This window comes from Orcinus orca, chromosome 15, assembly GCF_937001465.1.
Source record: "Orcinus orca chromosome 15, mOrcOrc1.1, whole genome shotgun sequence".
NCBI lineage: Eukaryota > Metazoa > Chordata > Mammalia > Artiodactyla > Delphinidae > Orcinus > Orcinus orca.
In genome coordinates this window covers 72613148-72636141 of record NC_064573.1, presented here as the reverse complement: position 1 = coordinate 72636141, position 22994 = coordinate 72613148, and the positions used below count along the sequence as shown (strand labels likewise).

General features: G+C 46.9%; 1 protein-coding gene across 1 annotated transcript; it reads right to left on the bottom strand.

Annotated features, from left to right (window-relative positions):
- Nucleotides 1–11: 11 nt before the first annotated feature.
- OASL (2'-5'-oligoadenylate synthetase like) lies at nucleotides 12–21510 on the bottom strand. The gene is made up of 6 exons (XM_012537313.3): nucleotides 20761–21510; nucleotides 14996–15278; nucleotides 13397–13572; nucleotides 5978–6219; nucleotides 3593–3740; nucleotides 12–1018 (listed from the first exon to the last, which is right to left on the bottom strand). Exons 1-6 carry the CDS (start codon nucleotides 20956–20958, stop codon nucleotides 467–469), a joined length of 1599 nt encoding a protein of 532 aa, XP_012392767.1. The 5' UTR covers nucleotides 20959–21510; the 3' UTR covers nucleotides 12–466.
- Nucleotides 21511–22994: the final 1484 nt, after the last annotated feature.

The following is a 22994-nucleotide window of genomic DNA, read 5'->3' as shown; positions in this document are numbered from 1 at the left end:
AGACCATCCGAAAGAGAACAAACAAAGATTATTTATTCCCAACTTGCTATAGCCAGGGAATCAGCCACCATCTGTTGCCTTTGGCAGAGACTCCAATGCAAGCAGGGCGGTGGGACAGCTTTATAGTGGGAAAAAGGGAAGGCTTCAGGCATACCCTGACTGAGGCTGTTTGCACAGGAAAGCTGGAGGCGGGCTAAGCAGAAGCAGGCTGTCCTATGTGATTGGTTAGGGAGCTTGTTTGGCTTTCTTTCATCGATCCTAAATTGGAAGGGAGGGAATAAGGAAGCTGGCAGTTATTGACCAAATCCTGATGGTCTGGGCTTGATTGATGCAGGCATTGTGGTTTGGCTTCGGGCTGGTGGCTGCAGAGCTTGTGGGTCAGAGTTCTATTGTCGAATATGGTCTGGCCATTGTTCGTTTGTATATCTAGTCTCTCATGTCCCTCGTCATCCGTCTACTGGCAAGGTTAGGTGGAACTGATGGGGTCTGGATTAAATGGCAGAAATGCACAGAGAGGTCTTTCAGAGGAACTAGCTGGGTTCTTCTTTCCTTCTTTCTTCAGCGTGAGGGTGGTGCTGTCTTGGACACCATAGCTCATCAAACTCCACCCATCCTGCAGGACTTGGCCTTGGAACTCTAGCTGTTGCTCCTCTCTGAGCAGCCCCTCCTTGACTTCAATCTGCAGCTTCAGGCTCAGGACAAGGCTATTAGGGTAAATGGCATAGGCGTGGCTCCCACCACTGGGATTCTTCACAAAGACCTGGATCTCAGGGGAGATGGTCTGCAGCAGACAGATGCGAGTGTCGGAGAAAACCCCGTAATCGGCCAAGGAGTACTGGCTACTGAGGAGCTGTCGCTCCCCACCGGGCTCCTGGAAGGACAGACGCTGTAGGGATGTGGAGCCCAGGTTCCACTGGATCTTCCTTTTAACCTTCTTTATGGAGTCATAAGGGTTCACCATGATGATGAAATCCGAGGAACCCCACTCCTCCACTGTCAGTTGGATGTCTCGTGCCCCCTGGAAGGGAGAGGACAAAGAGGGGTTAAGTCCACACCCCTCTGTCTGAGTACAAAAGTGCCCTTTACCTGTCCTCATCTTTACGACGACAGCAGCAGCTGCAAACATTTAGGGGGTTCCAATCACCTTCCAGGCCCTGTGCTGGGTGCCGTTCATCCTCTTCTTAATGTATTTTATTCTCACAGCAGCCCTATGAGGTTGGTTCTGCTATTAGCCCATTTTACAGATGAGGAAACTGTGGCTGAGCAGGGTTATGCCATTTATTGACCATCACAAAAGTAGTGAGGAGCAGAGCAGGTATTTGTTTGTTTGTTTTTCTTCCACATCTTTATTGGAGTATAATTGCTTTACAATGTTGTGTTAGTTTCCGCTGTACAACAAAGTGAATCAGCTATATGTATACATATATCCCCATATCCCCTCCCTCTTGAGCCTCTCTCCCACCCTCCCTATCCCACCCCTCTAGGTGGTCACAAAGCATCGAGTTGATCTCCCTTTGCTATGCAGCAGCTTCCCACTAGCCATCCATTTTACATTTGGTAGTGAATATATGTCAATGCTACTCTCTCGCTTCATCCCAGCTTCCCCTTCCCCACCCCCCATGTCCTCAAGTCCGTTTTCTACGTCTGCGTCTTTATTCCTGCCCTGCCACTAGGTTCATCAATACTGCTTTTTCATATTCCATATATATGCGTTAGCATACAGTATTTGTTTTTCTCTTTCTGACTTACTTCACTCTGTATGACGGACTCTAGGTCCATCCGCCTCACTACAAATAACTCGATTTCGTTCCTTTTTATGGCTTAGCAATATTCCACTGTACATATGTGACACATCTTCTTTATGCACTCATCTGTTGGTAGACATTTAGGTTGCTTCCATGTCCTGGCTATTGTAAATAGAGCTGCAGTGAACATTATAGTACATGTATCTTTTTGAATTATGGTTTTCTCAGGGCATATGCCCAGTAGTGGGATTGCTGGGTCATATGGTAGTTCTATTTTTAGTTTTTTAAGGAACTTCCATACAGTTCTCCATAGTAGCTGTATCAATTCACATTCCCACCGACAGTGCAGGAGGGTTCCCTTTTCTCCACACCCTCTCCAGCATCTATTGTTTCTAGATTTTTTGATGATGGCCATTCTGACTGGCGTGAGGTTTGTGGTTTTGATTTGCATTTCTCTAATGATTAGTGATGTTGAGCATCTTTTCATGTATTTGTTGGCCATCTGTATGTCTTCTTTGGAGAAATGTCTATTTAGGTCTTCTGCCCACACGAGCGGGTATTTGAACTGAGGTCAGCCAGACTCCAAAGTCTGTTCTTCACCACCAGAGGCCACACTCAAGGGCCTGAGAGCCCCAGATGTCTGAAGAGCAACATCTGGAAGGTGCTGGGGGAGGGGAATGGTGGGCCGACCTCTAGCTGATCCTTTTAAGAAGGAATATAGGCCCAGCATTGCCAAGTCTTCTGATTTGTCAAGATAAAAATCTTTTCGTGATGGTTTTTATATTCAGGAAAAATCCAAAAGCATATACTTTTCAGCCCATCTGTGGGCCTCATATGGCTGGTGGGCCCCCAGTTTGTAATCTCTGCTCCTTATTAGGGAGCCCCTGATTCTGCTTCTGCCTTCTGCTCTAAGCACCTCAGTCTTTTGCACACAACTGTAGTCCTTTGCCCCTCATCCCCTACCCTGACCCTCTCCCTGGATGGAGTACCCTTTGTTCTGAGTGTCTACATCCGTCCTTGGCTTTTAGGGCCCACCTTATGCCTTAATTTCTTCAAGGAATCTTCCTTGGTGACTTATGATGATGACATTTATTTTCCGATTCCGCAGCCCCACAAAGACCTGGGTGTGAGTTCTGGCTCTGCTGCTTCTTAGCAGTGTGACCTTGGTTAATTCACTTTACCTCTCTGAGCCTCAATCTCCTCATCTGTAAAATGGGGATAGTAATGATAAAGATAATACTACGACTTGACCTTTCTATTTTATAGACTTGTCCCTGAACAAGTGCTATGCAAATCATAAAGCACAAAGCATAATAGATTATTATGTTCTTTACCTGTACTGTGGGTTTGGCATCACATTATAATATTATATGGCAGTTTTTTGTTTTCTGAGTATCTTCTCTGGTGATTCTATTTAGCAGTTTTGTGCAAGTTTGCTTCCATCTGGCAAGTTTCTTAAGGGTTGTGGCCATGTCTTATTTCTGAACCATTGTTGCCCCCTTGGTCACCCCCCATCAACCCCAAGCCTGGTGCCGGCACAAAACACCTGATTGAATTGACTTGCCTGGGCTCAGCTTATGCAGAGAATGACTGAGAGCCAAGAATCCCAGTGATTCTTTGGTAGGTTATGGGAAGAAGAAAAAACAGGAAAACAAGAATTTGACGATAAGGAACCTGAAGCTCAGACAGTTGAATAATTTCCCCAAGTTCACGGAGCTGGTAGGTGGTGCAGCCAGGCCTCAAACTGACACTAAAGTCCTCTTGGCTCCATCGACACAGAATTAAATACTATGCAGTTATCTCATTCTGAGCTTCAAGCTCCTGGCATCCCAGAGAGGAGCCATTACCTTCACGTTCCATCTGGAGACTGGGTTATCGTAGTTGTCATAGCAACAGTCCTGTTTCAGGCACTGGCAGGCCCTCTGAGCGACTATGTCCCATCTGTAGCCTTTTGCCACATTGTGGGTGGGGTCAGCCGGATCCAGGATGATAGGCCTGCAACACAGAGAGAAGGCGCCCAGGTTCTTTCTGGTTTGGAGGCCCACAAGCCAGAAAGAAACCTTCTTGGCAATCATCTGAGCATCTGCTATGTCCAGAGCCCAGGATTGTCAGTCTAGGAGGGCCCAAAAACATTGCCAGAGAGTAACAGAATGGAGAGGATTCTGTTTCCAAGAATTCCTCTTGGGCAGAGTACTTTAGGTGTTTGCAAGGAATTTTTGAGGTGTACGGAGGGTGGGAGCTCCAAAGGCATGCTGGAACAGTAACAGTGGCCCACTCAGGCAGGTGGGCCTCAAGTTCAGAGCCTTCATTTTGCTGAACAGGCTACATAAGTGAGTTCAAGGCTAGAGCTGCTGAATTGCTTTGGACGACAGTAACACCACCACCACTATTTACTGATGTTTATTGAGGCATGGGCTCAAACCCTATGTGAATTAACCTATTTTAATCCCTACAGCAATTCTATAAGGTAGGGCCTATGATGATGATGATGGTGATGATGATTTTCCCCCATTTTACAGATGAGGAAACTGAGGCACAGACCTCCCTAGGTTATCCCTAGGGATTCTTACCCATCTCCTCTGCCTCAACAGAGGAGAGGTTGGGCTGTCTCCAAGCATCTCTCCTCTAGGTAAATGTTGAATAAATACTTTAAAGAATATTGGCTTGAAGGGGGTCTAATGGCCTATTTGGGTTGCTTGGGGTGACCACATGTGCTGGATGGCAAGCCCATGATCAAGACCTGGCCCTTGTACTCCAGGAGCTTTTGACTTAGGTGGGAGCTGAGATTTTTATCTAAGTGACACAATGTGATAGCAGGCTACTGACATGAACTAGACACCTTAGGCTCCATGCTCTCAACTCCCAACATCCCTGACTCCCTGAATGGTCCTGCCTCATTTAGAGTAATAACACGCTGACCTATGGGGTGGGGTCACCTGACCCAAAGTGACCCACCAGGTGACCTGATATGCAGGCCCTGTGCCCAGAGATCAGACTTGTTCCCTCTGGAGTTTGGACCAGGAGTGATGGAGGTTCCTCATCAACTAGGAGTAAGAGGGGAGCCGAACAGGTGTGGAGAGAGAAGCAGTGAGAGGAAAGGGAGCACGTGGGCAATAAGAGTGAGCAACAGAGAGAAGGGGAGTCTATAGATTTGCCTCAGGTCCCAGTGGTTTTCCAAGGTCAATTTTCTGGGTATCCTTACAATAAATCCTCTTTTCATTAGGAGGCCAGGTTTTTCTCCGTTGTAAAAAAAGACCCGACACTCACATAAGGGAATAATAAACAACCTTGCGATATTGCTTGCATTGACCTAAAACTTCTAATGTAAAGAGATGTCCCAGGCTGGGCTCCCCCAGAAGCAGATCCTAAGATCAGGATTTGAGTGCAAGTCATTTATTTGGAAGGAGATACCAGGAAGCACCAATAAGAGAGTGGGAAAGTGAGACAGGGAAGGGAAGGATGCCAGTAAAGGGTATGTGTCAAGGTGATTACCACTGTGAGCAACTGGGGGCTAGTCCCCCAGGCTGGACTCTGGGAAGTAGTAGAGAACATGTGTCCCAAAGAGAGTCCCTCCATCTGAGATGGGAGGGAGCTGGGGTATTTATACACCAACTTCCACCAGTCACTGGGGGAAGCTGAAAACCCACAGGCAAAGGGACGCAGGTGCTGACAGCTGGAGGTTGAACCAGCCTTCCTGGAAACAGTAAAGGCCCAGGGGATACGAATGGGTACAGGCAGCATGTGCTACAACATTTATCTGGCATCTACCATAGGCTAGATACTGTAGGCCCTTTACAAATATTTTGTCTGACTCTCCCAACAGTCCTGCATGTTTGGTGCCAATTACTCCTGTTTTACAGATGAGGAATAGAGATGAGAAAATGGTGGAGCTGGGCTTACACTTGGGTCTCCCTGGTTCTTTCCAGTTTCCCGTGCTGTCACGAAAAAGCTAAGGTAGCTTAGCTTTTCTGAAATGTTTTTCTGAAATGGTCTTCTGAGGGCAAGAGGGCTAAGGTAGGGTGGGGTGGTGGCTCGAGGAACAAGGAAAAGGCTTATAGCCCCTAAGGTCCTTGCAATTTTGAAAGGCAGTCAACTTGAGATGTCAAGTGTGTCAGGGTGAGATATCAGCTTTCCTACTTAATAAAGCCCACCCAGAAAACTCGATACCACCTTTCCCTTAATTCTCTTTCTTTTTCTCTTTGAGATGTGGTTGGCATGCAGTGATCTAGTACCTCTCTTTTTTGAGCTGTTTTCTGACAAAGTCCTCAATGATCGGGTTCTGGAACGTGTAGTAGTTGGTCCAGTAGATACAGAGTAACTTATACTGCTGAAGCAGTCTCATCACGGTGGCCAGGCCGTTGTCCAACCCGAAACATGCCTCCTCCTGAGTACCCACTTCCCAGGCATAGATGGTCAGTAGCTCGAGGGCATAGAGAGGGGGTAGCTCGGCCCTAAGGCACCAGGATTTCACGCACTGTTGAAAGACATGGGAAGAGAGAGCGAGACCCCAAGATTCCTTATAAGGATGACATTGAACCAGAAACTAGAAAAATCCAAGTTGTGGTCCCAGCTCTGCTACCTAATGGCTGCGTAGTCTTGGCCAAGTCACTTTCCCTCTCTGGCCCTAAATGGGTTTCTCCATTTTAGAATTAAGCAGCTAGGTTACTCCAGTTGGTTTCAAACTGTGCTTGACATAACTCCCGGAAATTGAGTGATAAAGGGGTGTCCCAAGGAGTGAGCAGGTTGGGCTCTGTCATCAGCACGCCAGCCTAAGCAGCTCCATTTTAATCTATTTAGGCTTCTGAAAGATTTCTTTTTTTTTTTTTTTGCAGTATGCGGGCCTCTCACTGTTGTGGCCTCTCCTGCTGCGGAACACAGGCCCCGGGTGCGCAGGCTCGGCGGCCATGGCCCACGGGCCCAGCCGCTCCGCGGCACGTGGGATCCTCCCAGACCGGGACACGAACCCGCGTCCCCTGTATCGGCAGGCGGACTCCCAACCACTGTGCCACCAGGGAAGCCCCCTGAAAGATTTCTTTTAAAGAAGAAAAAGTCTTATATAAAGTCTTAGCTAAAGAGAAAAAAAATAGTATGCGTGTGTTGGGGGACTATAGGACTAGGTAACAGCTGAGAATCCATGGTGAACATTGGGGTTGCCTCTCTAACAGGCGTTTCTTCCTTCCTCATTGTATAGTAGCCATGCTGTTTGGATGGGATTGACCCAATCCTCCTCTCCAGGGTTGGCCCTGACTGGATAGGCTCACCAGTATAAACCTATTCCCCTTGCCAAGTGATTGGTTCAAGAGAAGCTTTGTAATCTAAGTTGGCTTAATTTGAGTCAAGCCTAGTTCTTTTGTTCAGTGGTTGAAAGAAGAGAAGTCCTCTCTTGTATGTGGATGTGAGGGCAGGAACAGATGTGGCCATTCTGCCACCATGAGGGAAGCCAGCCTGTGGACCAAGGTGACATATAGAATTGAGAGACGCTGAGAGTATTATAGAGAAACTGAGCTGGAGCATTCATCAAACAGTGCCTGAAGCCTCCTCTCCACTGCTGTGGGTTTTCACACATAAACTGATAATTCTCTTTATTGGTTAAGCCAGTTTGAGTTGGTTTTTCTGTTTTTCTGTTACTTGAAAAAGAAAGCATCTTAACGGATAGCAGTCACCTCCTGTCTAAAGAACCTCTCTAACATTGAGCTAGGAAATGAAAATTTCTGTCAAACATCCAGCTATTTGGTTTGTGGAAGCAAAATTGACATCTTGTCCTGTGGCCATTATAAATAAGTTTTATATCACACCCCTCAAAAAGACAAAAACCCACTTTGACCTTGAAACAAACAGAAACGAGGCCATCTGGTCTAGTTCCAGTCCCCAAAATAAATGAAACCTGTGCCTTTCCTGTAACTAACAAAAACAACTTTATCCTTGACTTTAAAATGTTTTTAATTGATTTCAAACTTATTTATACATTAATGAATTTGTTTTTGTAACATTTTGTGAATTCACATCTCACAAAGCTGTAAATCTTAACTAATAAAATTATAATTTTGTTAAGAATGTAAACTCATGACAAGACAATTTGTTTTCTCCAATACTAGTGAAATTTTACTAGCGAGATTCTTAAAATTTACATGACAAAGAAAATGCAGAATGCCTGTAATCATAAGATGTAAGCCTTAGGAAAAATGAGCCGTTCATTTCTTTTAGGACTTTTGATAGCCTATTTAATGGTACATTAAAAAAAAAAAAAAAGAGCAAACCAGAAGAAAAGATGTATGTTCCCTTCCAGTGCTGATTTATGTTAGCGATGCTCTGATTTCTTCATATTTTGGATTTCTCTGACTTTTGCGAAGTTGCAATACTTCATGACCTTTCTAGATCTGATAAGCATGTGAGAAATTTGCTATTTTTCCACCATCAACAGAGATGAACTATAAACCTAGTAATCTTGGTAATCGTTTTTTCTTTAAACGCCTATTATATATTTTTTTATTCGATTAAGCCTTTCCTTCTGCAGTCTGATTCCCTTGCAACTTCTCTGCAAGTTCTTATTTAATGAATGACTTTCTACCTCTTGTTTCTTGTTGCAGCTGGAGGTTCCACTGAGACTGTTCCAAAGCTGAGTAAACTGTGTTGCCTGAGAAATGCGCCCCTTGGGCTGTTTACATTCAGATGTGCCCCTTTTTTCAATTCCGAGGGTGAATCTTGTATGACAATAGCTTTTATTCTTCTGATGTTTCTCTCCTCCCTCCCCACCTCTACTCTGTTTTTATTTCTGATTCTAGATTGTCTGATTCTTGGACAAGTCTGATTCTGGTTCTCGTACCTATTTGCATGGGGCCACTTATGTCCCCACTGATGACTACAATCGGTGACTCTGCTTTTATGGTTTGACCATCTGGTGGTCTCTGTCGGGAGACGGATGATAGGAATTTATTCTCTGCTGAGTGGCAGTCGATGAGAGTTTGATTGTATTTTGTGTTTCTCTCTCTCTCTCTCTCTCTCTCTCTCTCTCTCTCTCTCTCGCTCGCTCTCGCTCTCGCTCTCTCTCGCTCTCTTTTGGTCTGTTTGTCTTGAGTATTCAGATATCTCCTGGGAGCCCTGTTATTGTTGTCTTGTATGCCATTATGAATTTAAATCACTCAAAAATTGGGGGGTAGGGGTGCGGTGTGTGCACGCACACACATATGATTCCTGGAAAACAGCCCTGTAAAATTAGGAGCTGATGGACTGTTAGATTTTATGCTGTGTTTACTTTGGACCCGTAATTAAAATAGTAAAATCACAGCTGCCAATTCTTTTTGTTTTTATGTATGTAAATGAAAAAAAAAAGGATTTCATAAAAGAATGGTCTGATTACAATATAATCTATCTGCCAGCAAATCTCTTCCCCCCAACTCCACTATGGGAAATTTATGAAGTGTAATAAATTCGTGGATAAAGACTCATGGCCACCAAAGGGGACTGAGTCAGAATTTCACCAGAATCTTTTATTTCAGAAGTAGGCAACTTCATAAGAGCAGATTGCTTAACAAAATGAGAATTAATTACTCAGGTTAATGTTCTATTGATGACTATGTGAGAGAAAAAAAAAAAAAAAAAAAACCCTTTCTTTCTTACTCTCCTACCCTCGATATACGGAAATACATGTGCAAACTAAGATACACTCTGTAAATGATATATTATTCCAACTGACACCTCAGAATAAAAAAAATCCCTATAAAAATTCCTATTATAGGGCTTCCCTGGTGGCGCAGTGGTTGGGAGTCCGCCTGCCGATGCAGGGGACACGGGTTCGTGCCCCGGTCCGGGAGGATCCCACATGCTGTGGAGTGGCTGGGTCCGTGAGCCACGGCCACTGAGCCTGCGCGTCCGGAGCCTGTGCTCCGCGGCGGGAGAGGCCGCGGCGGTTAGGCCTGCGTACCGCAAAAAAAAAAAAAAAAAAAAAATCCTATTATAGATTATGAACTAACTAATCCTCAGGAAAACAAAGATAATTATTCTGTAAAATAATAGCATATGTAAATTGGCCTTGTTTATATATATATATATATATATTTTTTTTTTTTTTTTTTTTGCGGTACGCGGGCCTCTCACTGCTGCGGCCTCTGCCGTTGCGGAGCACAGGCTCCGGACGCGCAGGCTCAGCGGCCATGGCTCACGGGCCCAACCGCTCCGCGGCATGTGGGATCTTCCCGGACCGGGGCACGAACCCGCGTCCCCTGCATCGGCAGGCGGACTCTCAACCACTGCGCCACCAGGGAAGCCCGGCCTTGTTTATAAAACTATTCAGAATGATGGCTTAATATTCACAAAGTGTCTTTATTAAGTTCCTTTTCAGGAATATGTAGCGTTTACATACGTTCAAAAAATCTGTCCTCCTTCCTACCAGGATAGAATTAGATAAATCAAGAATAAATCGGAACTTTCTTGGTGGCGCAGTGGTTAAGAATCCACCTGCCAATGCAGGGGACATGCGTAGGAGCCCTGGTCCAGGAAGATCCCACATGCCACACAGCAACTAAGCCTGTGCGCCACAACTACTGAGCCTGCGCCCTGGAGCCTGCGAGCCACAACTACTGAAGCCCGCGCGCCTAGAGCCCGTGCTCCGCAATGAGAGGCCACCGCAATGAGAAGACCGCGCACTGCAACGAAGAGTAGCCCCAGCTCGCTGCAACTAGAGAAAGCCCACGGGTAGCAACGAAGACCCAACGCAGCCAAAAATAAATAAATAAATTTAGTTTTTTTGAAAAAAGAATAAATCAAATGTATAAGTAAACTTGTATTCATGTCAGAAATTTCATCCAATTAGGTATGATAATCCCACGGTTAAGAATCAGACACAGGGAATTCCCTGGTGGTCCAGTGGGTAGGACTCATCCTTTCACTGCAGGGGGCACGGTTCCATCCCTGTCAGGGGAACTAAGCTCCCGCATGCCGCGTGGCACAGCCAAAAAGGAAAAAAAGGATCAGACAGAAAAGGACAAATATTGTATGACTCCACTTATAAGAGGTCCCTAGAGCGGTCAAGTTCATAGAGATAGAAAGTAGAATAGAGATTACAGGGCTGGAGGGAGGGTAGAATGGGAGGTTATTGTTTAATGGGTATAGTTTCTGTTTTGGATGATAAAAAAAAGTTCTGGAAATAATGGTGATATTTACACAACATTGTGAATGTAATTAATGCCACTGACTTGTACACTTAAAATGGCAAAAGACAAAAAACCCTCCAAAACAAAACAAAAAAACAACCAAACAAAACACTTATGTCAGAAGCTCAGCCAAAACACTGGGGAAAGCCCCATCTTTTTCCCAAAATGGAACTGAATTAAATACTTCAAAAGATAGAACATAAACATCAGCTTGTTGGTAAATTAAAACACAAAAGAAATCAAGGACAGCTCTTCACATGCGGAAATGATGCTCAAAAGTCCCTCTTGGAAACTGATACTGTTGCAAGGCTTATGAAAGCCCAGAATTATAGATAGTCAAAGTAACACTTTTTAGTTTGTCATGAGCATGCACAAACTTGGGCATCTCTGAGATCAGTGATATTCTTACAGTTAAGATTTGGTGAATAGAACCCAGAGAAGCTCACTTACATGTTCCTTGGTCCCTGACCCCAGTAGATGAGTTGGTAAGAATCATAAAATAATTTTGAACCATGAAAGTGAACGACAACTCCTGTGATGTTACGTTTCCAGACAAAAATGAACTATCAACCTTTTTAGCATCACGGGATTCTAGTTTTGTTTAACATACAATATGAACTCTTTGTGTCCTTAAGTATTGATCAACAAACACATCTTGTAACACTTAGCTAAATAAAAGTTCTCAAATAAAAGAAAACATCAAATTAATAATACTGAATCAGGGACTTTCCTGGTGGCACAGTGGATAAGAATCCGCCTGCCAATGCAGGGGACACGGGTTCGAGCCCTGGTCAGGGAAGATCCCACATGCCACGGAGCAACTAAGCCCATGCGCCACAACTATTGAGCCTGCGCTCTAGAGCCCATGAGCCACAACTACTGAAGCCCGCGCGCCTAGAGCCCGTGCTCTGCAACAAGAGAAGCCACTGCAATGAGAAGCCCGCGCACCGTGACGAAGAGTAGCCCCTGCTCGTCTGCAACTAGAGAAAGCCTGGGCGCAGCAACAAAGAACCAACACAGCCAAAAATAAATAAATAAATAAATAATAATACTGAATCAAAAAACTGCTTCAAAAAACCATATGCAGACAAATTCTTGTCTTAGAGGCAGAAACTTTTGGGTTTTTTTGTTTGCGTGTTTGTTTGTTTTTGGCCACATGAGGATCTTGGTTCCCTGACTAGGAATCAAACCCGTGCCTCCTGCAGTGGAAGCATGGAGTCTTAACTACTGGATCGCCGGGGAAGTCCCTTAGTGGCAGAAACTTGAACAAAGAAAGGGCTATAGAAGTAAAGCTGATACGTTGTTCTGTGGACATTACAATAAATGTGCAAGTCATATACAGGAAGAAAACACTTTGTACACTTAGACAGACAGACAAACAAAGCAAACAGATCATTTTGTTGAGTTCTAGCTCTCCAAATCCACAAAACCTTGGATCAATTCCTCTTAAGTGACTGACTGACCAAAAAAACCAATTTCATTCTTGGCTTCGGTGATGCTAACATCTGAAGATACATCACAACCTTGGTAGAAGTGATAATCATGTAAGAAAATGACTGCTTTTCCACCATAAACATACCAACTATAAACTAACTTTGGTAATATTCTGATTTTTATCTTTAAATACTTTTTTTTTTTTTGGACTGGACTGGTCTTTCTAAAATCTGACCCTTACCATTTTTTTAAAAATAAGAAAGCATCTTTTTTCTTTCTTTCTCATTTTTTGTTTGTTTCTGAGTCTTCCTTTCATAAGTTCAGATGACATGTTCATCTGGGTAGTTTGAAATATACCTGGTACCATGCAGACATCATATGTGAAATCTAAAAAGTAGCTGCTGTGGATGTCCTCACTCAGTAATGATCATGAGACTCAGGAACTCAATCATTTGGAGGGGGAATTGGTGCAGTGTGGAATTAAACGAATTTTTCCGCTTGTCAGTCCTTAATCAGCTGAGATTAATGTCCAGAGAGCCCAGAGAAGTTGGCCGTAGCCAGCACTGGACTTTAGCTGGACCATTACAAGCACTCGTTCTTCGAAATACAGTATGTTTCTTATTTCTCTCCTTCCTCCTCTGTTTCTTTCTCCTCCCCCTCCTCTCCTTCCTCCTTCTTCATCTGCATCTTCTGCCATGTTCACATTTTAAAAGGTGAGCCTTGGGCTTCCCTGGTGGCGCAGTGGTTGAGAGTCCGCCTGCCGATTAAGGGGACACGGGTTCGTGCCCCGGTCTGGGAAGATCCCACATGCCGCGGAGCGGCTGGGCCCGTGAGCCATGGCCGCTGAGCCTGCGCGTCCGGAGCCTGTGCTCCGAATGGGAGAGGCCACAACAGTGAGAGGCCCGCGTACCGCAAAAAAAAAAAAAAAAAAAAGGTGAGCCTTCTCTCGCACCCCACCTCCATTGCCTCTTGGTGCAGTTTCCCGAGATGACAGATATGGTTCCTGCCTTTTTCTTCCCCTCCCTCCTCCATCTTCCGCTCCTGCCCCCAGCCTGGCAGCCTCCTCACCTCCAGGTACCAGTGTTTTACCAGCCGCAGGAGGCTCTTCAGCTTGGCGGGCCGGTGTTTCACGAAGTTTCTCTGCAGCTCGCTGAAGGATGGGGAGAAATGTCCAGGGGAACCGCAGGCCTTAATCAGACTCACATAGACTTCTGGGGAGGGATGAGAGTTGGGAACAGAAGGCCCTGAAGAGAGAGGAGGCGAAGGGGAGAGAGTGAGGGCTCAGGAAGCCCCAGGTTGCTGACTACTCCATGGGGGAGAGACTGGTAATTATTGGAGTATCTCTCCAGGGAGACCTGGGACCACATAGCTTAAGAGACTAACAGTTTGCCTTCTTGGTTGTCCTTCCGGAGAATCAAAGGTGAGTTTTCCAGAAACAGACTCACAGGCATAGAGAACAGACTTATGGTTACCAAAGGGGGAGGGTGGGTGGGGGAGGGATGGATTGGGAGTTTGGGATCAGTAGATGCAAACTATTATACATAGGATGGAGAAACAACAAGGTCCTACTGTACAGCACAGGGAACTAGATTCAATATGCTGTGATAAAACATAATGGTGTATATTATGGATAACTGACTCACTTTGCTGTACAGCAGAAATTAACACAACATTGTAAATCAACTAGACTTCAATAAAATACATTTTTTAATAGTGGGTTTTCTATTCCTCAGGCTACTCAAGGACTATTGTCCTCTCTTGATGTGCCCAACACCGTCAGTTTCCCTTAATGTCTGTTTTGGATCTCTCAGCGATTTATATGAAGCTTCCATCACCATAGGGAAGGACTAATTCCATATAAGAAAGCTGGGCTCAGAGAGCACGTTTGCTGAAGGGTGGGGCGTACATCACTAACACTAATGCCTCCCACTGTCTCTTTCTGGCTCAGATGGGACCCCAATTCTGACACTTTCTCCTTGGAGCAACTCCCAGCAGCCACTCTAGTTAAGAGGAGCCAGTGCACCAGATGAAAGCTGGATCATCTGAGCTTGTAGCTGATACCGTTACTAGTGCCATCGGTGCTCCTGGGAAGCAGCTCTCAGCCAATGGCTGATGGGAAGCAGAAGCTGGTGGATGAAACACTCAACAACCCACTGGGGAGACGTGCTCTGCACTTTTCCCAGAGCTCTGCAGGGCACAAGCCCAGCTGCTCAGCACGGTGACTAGTTCAACCTGCATCTTGTCGTGCTCCCCGCCTTCCGTCTCACTCCCCTGCTTCCCCACCAGCATCTCCTGGGACTGCTTATCCTCACATGCCTGTCTCAGGCTCTGCTTCCAGGAAAGCACAGACAATGACAGGCCCCCACCCCCGGGGTAAATGTTTCAGAAGCTCCCAGGGTTGCTCTTACTCCTTCCCCTCCATGGCTCTCACTTCCTCTCCAATCATATATTTATCTGTGTGATTCTTTGATAAATCTGTTTCCTAAGTTGAGCCACAGGACAGCCAGAGTTGAGTCAGTCCCAGGCACTGTGGTCACCCAGCACCCAGCACAGGACATGGGTTGAATGGGTGAATACAGGTGTCTGCACGTGGCCACGAAGGAGAGGTGAGGAAGCTGCGGGTCCCCCGGGAGGGTGGTCGTGTGAGTCTGGTGGGCTTCCACTTACCCAGGACCCTGTAGGCCGGCACGATGGTGACAGTGATGGGCTCCGCAGTCTCCCAGGACTGGATGGTGAAGGCGACAGCAGAGTGGACTCCCTGGACCAGCCTCAGGTCCTGGAGCTGGAGGCTCAGGAGGTCCTGGCAATACCTGAGCTTTTCACATAGCAGGCTCAGAATGTCGTCGTGGTGCCTGGCCTCCTCCTGGAAGCTGTGGAAACCACTCAGGAGCATCACCAGCTCCACCTCTGAGCTGTCCCTGAGCACTGTGCCGTTCCCGAAGGAGCCCACCTGCAGAACACAGAGTCCCGTCACCCCGAGGCCACTGCCTGGACCAGGCAATCCCTGATGCTCTTTCCACGGATGATCGCCACCGCCCTGAGGGATGGGCGGGGAGTATTTCCTTTTTTAAAAATTATTTATTTATTTATTTTTGGCTGCATTGGGTCTTCTTTGCTGCGTGCGCGGGCTTTCTCTAGCTGTGGTGAGCGGGGGCTACTCTTCATTGCGGTGCACGGGCTTCTCATTGCATTGGCTTCTCTTGTTGCGGAGCACGGGCTCTAGGCGTGCTGGTTTCAGTAGTTGTAGCATGCAGGCTCAGTAGTTGTGGCTCGGTGCCTCTAGAGCGCAGGCTCAGTAGCTGTGGCGCATGGGCTTAGTTGCTCCGCAGCATGTGGGATCTTCCCTGACCAGAGATCGAACCCGTGTCCCCTGCATTGGCAGGCAGATTCTTAACCACTGTGCCACCAGGGAAGTCCAGGTGGGGAGTATTAACATCCCTTCTTTACAGGAGACAAAGCGGGGATGTGGAGAGGCAAGCCTCTCGTCCAGGGTCACACAGTGGGTGCTTCCAACCAGGCAGCCAGACTCCACAGCCCACGCTTCTTATTTACTCCACTGCCTCGCTTCCAAGACTCAGCCTTATCTGCAGAGTGATCCCCACTCCAGGGGAACAGTCATCCTCCACAGGGTGGTGGTTGGAGGATTCTGGCGGGGGCGGATGTCTGAATAATTTCATGACATTAAAAAGGAGGGCACAGGGGGCTTCCCTGGTGGCGCAGTGGTTGAGAGTCTGCCTGCCGATGCAGGGGACACGGGTTCGTGCCCCGGTCCGGGAAGATCCCACATGCCACGGAGTGGTTGGGCCCGTGAGCCATGGCCGCTGAGCCTGCGTGTCCGGAGCCTGTGCTCCGCAACGGGAGAGGCCACAACAGTCAGAGGCCCGCATACCGCAAAAAAAAATACAAACAAAAAGGGGGGCACAGGGACTTCCCTGGTGGTCCAGTGGGTAAGACTCCGCCCTCCCCCCCCAATGCAGGGTGCCCAGGTTTGATCCCTGGTTGGGGAACTAGATCCTGCATGCATGCCACAGCTAAGAAGTCTGCATGCCGCAACTAAGATCCCGCCTGCGGCAACTCAGACCTGGCACAGCCTAAATTAATAAATAAATGAAGAAATAAATATCTAAAACATAAAACAAAATAAAAATAAAAAGGGGGGCACAGGATTGCCTGGTGGATGAGAACCGCGGGCTGGGGAACGGGGCCGCCTGACCTTGACCTCGCCCCGTGCCCCTGTTTCTCAGTTGCATCATCCTCTGAACGCTGTTCATCTGGAACCTCAGAGTAATGACGGCACATGAGTCACTGGCTGATTGGGAGGATTCGACGAGACAATGTGTGCCAAGGGCTTGCCGTGGTGCCTGGCACACAGGAAGTCAGCAATATATCTCTCTTCCTTCTCCTGCTCTACTCGACTTAGATCATCTCTTCTGCTGCCTGGAGTTCAGCGTCCCCATCTGAATTGAAGGAGCCTGAGCTGGATGATTTTGAAAGGGTCTTTTTGATGTTCTGAGATCCTAAACTTGCTCTCCAGCGCTGTGGCCTCCGGCATACAAAGTCCCCCAACTCTCTGGCCTTCTCTCTTTCTCACTCCAGGTCGGGAGGTGGAATTGCCAGGGATGCCTCAGACCTCAGGTCGGCTACCTCTGGTGGTGGGTGGAGTCGAGGAACATTGATGATGACCCAGCTGCCGCCAGTTGAGCCCTCGCTGTGCCTGGCACCACTGAAAGCCCTTTGTACACACAATGTCTTTTAATCCTCACCCCCATTAATTGAGGTGGGGGGACTAGTATAATTATCCCTATTGTACACATGAGAAAAGGAAGGCAGTTGGGGGTTAATCAACTTGCCATGGGCTCACAGCCAGGACTGATAGTCACAGTCAGATAGAGGGTCAGAACACCAGGTGTGGTGGTTCTACCTCTTTCTTCCCTGTGACCCAAGTCTATGTGGCAGGCCCTGCTTCTGTGCAGGAGTCCGCCATCTTTTGTTTCCTCTTCCTTTCCCATTTTCTTTCTCCACCTGCGTTCGGACTCAGCGTTTCTGCCCTACGTGAGAGGGTTGGGAATGGCACTCTGGGTGCGGATGAAGAGCACATCCCGCTGAAGGCTGTGCCTGTGCTGCCCTTCCCACCTTTTCCAGTGGTAAGATACAGGCAGAGAGGGAAGAGCGTTCTAGAACAGGCTTCATGACTTTCTTCAGTCCAAACCTATTCAAACCCAAGGACAAGCATTCACTCTTGTGGACCAGCACAGCTTACCAGATTTTCAGGGGTGGGGGGAGGATTTAAAGCCCAAATAAAGCGTTAATTTCTCGTTGGCCAGGGGGCACAAGCCGCCCACACAGGGTGGGCAGGTAGCTCCCTCAGCATCCAAACTCCCTCTGTGGGGAAATGAAACCCACGGGGTCATTTGGAGGAAAGGTGCAGTTTCAATACACCCATACAAAGGGAGTAGAGTCATAAGATTTATTACTTTCAAAAATAGATAACTGGTCTTCCCTGGTGGCGCAGTGGTTGAGAGTCTGCCTGCCGATGCAGGCGACACGGGTTCGTGCCCCGGTCCGGAAAGATCCCACATGCCGCGGAGCGGCTGGGCCCCGTGAGCCATGGCCGCTGGGCCTGCGCATCTGGAGCCTGTGCTCCGCAACGGGAGAGGCCGCAACAGTGAGAGGCCCGCGTACCACAAAAAAAAAAAAAAGAGAGAGAGATAACTAATGAGAACCTACTGTATAGCACAGGGAACTCTACTCTATGCTCTGTGGTGACCTAAATGAGAAAGAAATCTAAAAAGGAGGGGATATATGTATACGTATAACTGACTCACTTTGCTGTACAGCAGAGACAAACACAACATTGTAAAGCAGCTATACTCCAACCAAAATTAATTAAAAAAATTTTTTTAATGATTTATTACTTACAGATCCCAGAAGCAAGGGGACACAGTGAGCCGGGGGAAGGGCAGTCTTCCACCCCAGGTCACAAGCCAGCAGGAGATAGAGCAGGGTAGCAAGCACCTAGTACTTACAAAGTGATTGGGGCAGAGGTTACTAACTTTTCACAGGCTTAACTCTAAGTGGTTTTTTTTTAACACCTCTATTGGAGTATAATTGCTTTACAATGGTGTGTTTCTGCTTTATAACAAAGTGAATCAGGTATACATATACATATGTTCCCATATCTCTTCCCTCTTGCGTCTCCCTCCCTCCCACCCTCCCTATCCCACCCCTCTAGGTGGTCACAAAGCACCGAGCTGATCTCCCTGTGCTATGCGGCTGCTTCCCACTAGCTATCTATTTTACGTTTGGTAGTGTATATATGTCCATGCCACTCTCTCACTTTGTCACAGCTTACCCTTCCCCCTCCCCATATCCTCAAGTCCATTCTCTAGTAGGTCTGTGTCTCTATTCCCGTCTTATCCCTACGTTCTTCATGACCTCCTTTTTTTTTTATTTCTTAGATTCCATATATATGTGTTAGCATATGGTATTTGTGTTTCTCTTTTTGACTTACTTTACTCCATATGACAGACTCTAGGTCCATCCACCTCGCTACAAATAACTCAATTTCGTTTCTTTTTATGGCTGAGTAATATTCCATTGTATATATGTGCCACATCTTCTTTATCCATTCACCTGTTGATGGACACTTAGGTTGCTTCCATGTCCTGGCTATTGTAAATAGAGCTGCAATGAACATTTTGGTACATGACTCTTTTTGAATTATGGTTTTCTCAGGGTATATGCCCAGTAGTGGGATTGCTGGGTCGTATGGTAATTCTATCTGTAGTTTTTTAAGGAACCTCCATACTGTTCTCCATAGTGGCTGTATCAATTTACATTAAAAAAAATTTTTTTTAAACCCTCTTAGCTCTACATTTTAAAAAAGTTTTATTTATTTATGTTTTTTGGCCACACAGTGCGGCATGCAGAACTTCCCTGACCAGGGATCGAAACTGTGCCCGCTGCAGTGGAAGCTCAGAGTCTTAACCACTGGACCACCAGGGAAGCCCACTCAGTGGTTATATTAAAAGGTTCCACCAGGGAAGGCAAAGCAGGAACCTGTGGGGATACCCTAAACCTATCTAAAAGTCCAGACTCTGAACATTTGGTGTTAGTAGGGTCACCATACTGTAAAATGCCTAGGCAGCCACTCAGAAAAACAAAATCGTTTTCCTCAAAAGTTGTTTTCCTCATCACACCTTTCTAGTTTTGACCTTCTTGCATTATTATCCTAGCTAGGACAGGAGGTGACATGATGCAGCTGCAGGAAGGGCTTGGGGAAAAAAAGCTCAGTGAGGGCAGCCTGGAGTGGAGTAAGATAGATCCTGGTTGAAATCCCAGCTTCACTACTAGCTGTGTGACCTTGGGCAAGTGACCTCACCTCTCTGAGCTTCCATTAAAAAAAATTTCCATTATCAAAAACTTTAAACAGAAAAATAGAAAGAGCATACAATGAACACGTATACATCCACCCAGATTCAACAAGTCTAAACTCTGCCATATTTGCTTCAACTAAGCCACTTTAAAGTAAATTACAGACGCTAAGGACCATCGTCCCTAAGTACTTTAGCATTTGTGTCCAACAAAAGAGAACATTTTTCCCCATAACCACAAAACTATTTTGCCTCAAAGAAAAACAGTTCCCTGGGACTTCCCTGGTGGTCCGGTGGTAAAGAATCAACTTTCCAATGCAGGGAACTCGGGTTCGATCCCTGGTCAGGGAACGAAGATCCTTCATGCTGCAGGGCAACTAAGCCCGCGTGCCACAACTACTGAGCTCCCACGCCTCAACGAGAGAGCCCGTGTGCCGCAAACGACAAAGCCCACACACCCTGGAGCCCACGCGCCACAACTAGAAAGAGAAAACCCGCACGCCACAACTAGAGAGAAGCCCAAGCCTGCACACTGCAACAAAAGATCCCGCATTGCCACAACTAAGACCTGACGCAGCCAAGAAAATAAATAAATATTAAAAAAACAATTCCCTTATATATATTATTTAACATTCTGGCCATATTGAAATTTCCCCAATTGTTCCCAAATTATATTTTACAGATGGTCCATTCACACCAAGATCCAATCAGAGACCTTGCATTGCATTTGGTCATTATGGATCTTAAATCACTGAGTTTCCATTCTGCTCATCTGTAAAATGGGAAAAGAACAGTACATACCTCACAGGGTACACAAATTAGACATAATACATGTTAAGGGGTTAGGCTAGTGCATCCAAAAAAGTACACTATTATTATTAGCTTCCTTACTGGACTTGCTCTGCTCAAGGCAGCAGTGCATTGGGATGGAGTGTCTTGAGATGTCAGTAGCATGGGCTAGAGATAATGAGGCAACAGGTCCCAGCATCCTCAGGGATGTAGACCCACAAGCTGCATTTTGCCCAGCCCTGGCCTGGGGATGGAGGGAACCAGTCTCACCTTGACCACCTTCAGCACCCCCAATTCCTGGTCCAGCCCATGCTCCCCTTGGAAGCTCTGCTCCTTCAGGAACTGCTCCACGGTCTGCACAGTCTCCAGCACCTCTTTTTTCCACTTCTGGCTGGGATGCAGGCAGTCAGTTACGAAGGAGTTCAGCCTGGAAGCTGGGGTGACAAACAGCTCCGGGAGCACTGCCATCTCTGTCTTGAGAGTACCACTGGTGGCTAGATATATACCCACACACCTACCCAGCTCCTGGCACACACACTCTTCTTTAAGGGGACTCCTGCTCAGCTGACCTCCAGCACCCTGTGGAACAAAGGACCAGAGTGGAGAGGAAACAAGGGGCGTCTGGCTGACCAGGGTATCCTCTTCCTGGAGGCCGTTCACTGCAGCTGGGGTACTGAGGGACACTGTGTGAAACCACCTTCACAGGCGGGGCTTTTAATCACCCTTTCTGCTGTAGGTTTCGTTTCTCACCTCTTAGTTTCCCTTTTACAATTTGGAAACTGAAACTGGCTTGAGGATGGCCCTGGGAAAGGCAACTCCCCCAGGAGATGGGAGTTGGATGGTATCCACCAATCCCATCCCCACAACCTTGTCACCCGAAACAGGCTCAGCAAGAGCAGTGACTCACTCGAGGTTGGGCTGAACAGTGGGAATTCTAGGGTTCCGCAGAACGAACTCTGGAATTCCCGTCTGCCCTTTGCCAGACTCGTAACCTCTCTGACCCTCACATAAATAATCCTTAAAATGGGTTTAAGAATAATACCTACCCCATAGGTTGTGTGGATTAAGCGTGAGAACATTTAGCAGAGAAAACATTAAGTAAATGCAAGTATTGTTATTCCTTCATTGTACATCTAGTGAGTGCTGGCTGGGTGCCAGACATTGTGCTAAGAAGACAAGGTAAGACGTGGTTCCTGCCCCAGGGGCTCCCAGAGCAGTGGGGCAGACAGAGGAGACACAGAGAGTCCAGTGTCCTGTGTACTAGGAGAAAAGAGGGCACAGAAACCTGGTGGAAATTCAGGCAGAAGAGTTTCTTTGGGGTCACCTGTGGTGTCAGTGAACACCTGCTTGAGATGACTCTTAAAAGACTGGGAATGTGGCCAGGAGACAAAGGGCACAAGACAGGATAAGGCTGAGAAGTGTGAATCATCCTGGTATGTGCCAGGACTCGGCTGTCAGGTCCATGTTGGCTTGGAGGGCAGGGAGGGGAGAGGTGAGAGCTGTGCCTGGACAGGTGGGCAGGGATTGAAACTCGGAATGCCATTCATTCATTCATTCAACAAACATTTGTTGAGTGCCTGCTATGTGCCACGCAGGTGTCCTGGGGATACAGCAGTGAATAGGCAAAATTCTCGGACTGCAGAGGGCTTACACTCTAATGGTGGAGACAGATAATAAACAGGATAAATAAGTAACATTATAATAATTAAGACGGTGATAAGTGCTAATCAGGAAAATAAAGCAGGGAAAGAGGTTAAAAGGTACTGACTACGTGTGGGGGATGAGAAGTGGCAACGTTTAGGGGTTCAGTCTCAAAAAAGGTGGTTAGGGAAGGTCTGAAAAGGAGACATTTGAGCAAAGACATGAAGAAGGCGAAGAGTGAGCTGTATGTATGTCAGAGGGAAGAATGAGAGAAGGTAGGACTTCCCTGGTGGTCCAGTGGGTGAGACTCCACTCTCCCAATGCAGGGGGCCCAGGTTCGATCCCTGATCGGGGAACTAGATCCCACATGCATGCCACAACTAAGAGTCTGTATGCGGCAACTAAGAAGTTCACACGCCCCAATGAAAGATTCCGTGTGCCGCAACTAAGACCTGGCTCAGCCAAAAATAAAAAAACATTTTAAAAAATTTAAAAAATAAAAATAAATTAAAAAGGAATGGGAGGGCTTCCCTGGTGGCGCAGTGGTTGAGAGTCCGCCTGCTGATGCAGGGGACACGGGTTCGTGCCCCGGTCTGGGAAGATCCCACATGCCGCGGAGCGGTTGGGCCTGTGAGCCATGGCCGCTGAGCCTGCGCGTCCAGAGCCTGTGCTCCGCAGCGGGAGAGGCCACAACAGTGAGAGGCCCCCGTAACGCAAAAAAAAAAAAAAAAAAAAAAAAAAAGGAATGGGAGAAGGAACAGCAAGTGCAAAGGCCCTGTGGTGGCAGTATGCCTGGTGGGATTGGGGAATAGCAGTGTGACTGGAATGGAATGATCAAGGCAGGAGAGTGGGAGGGGATGAGG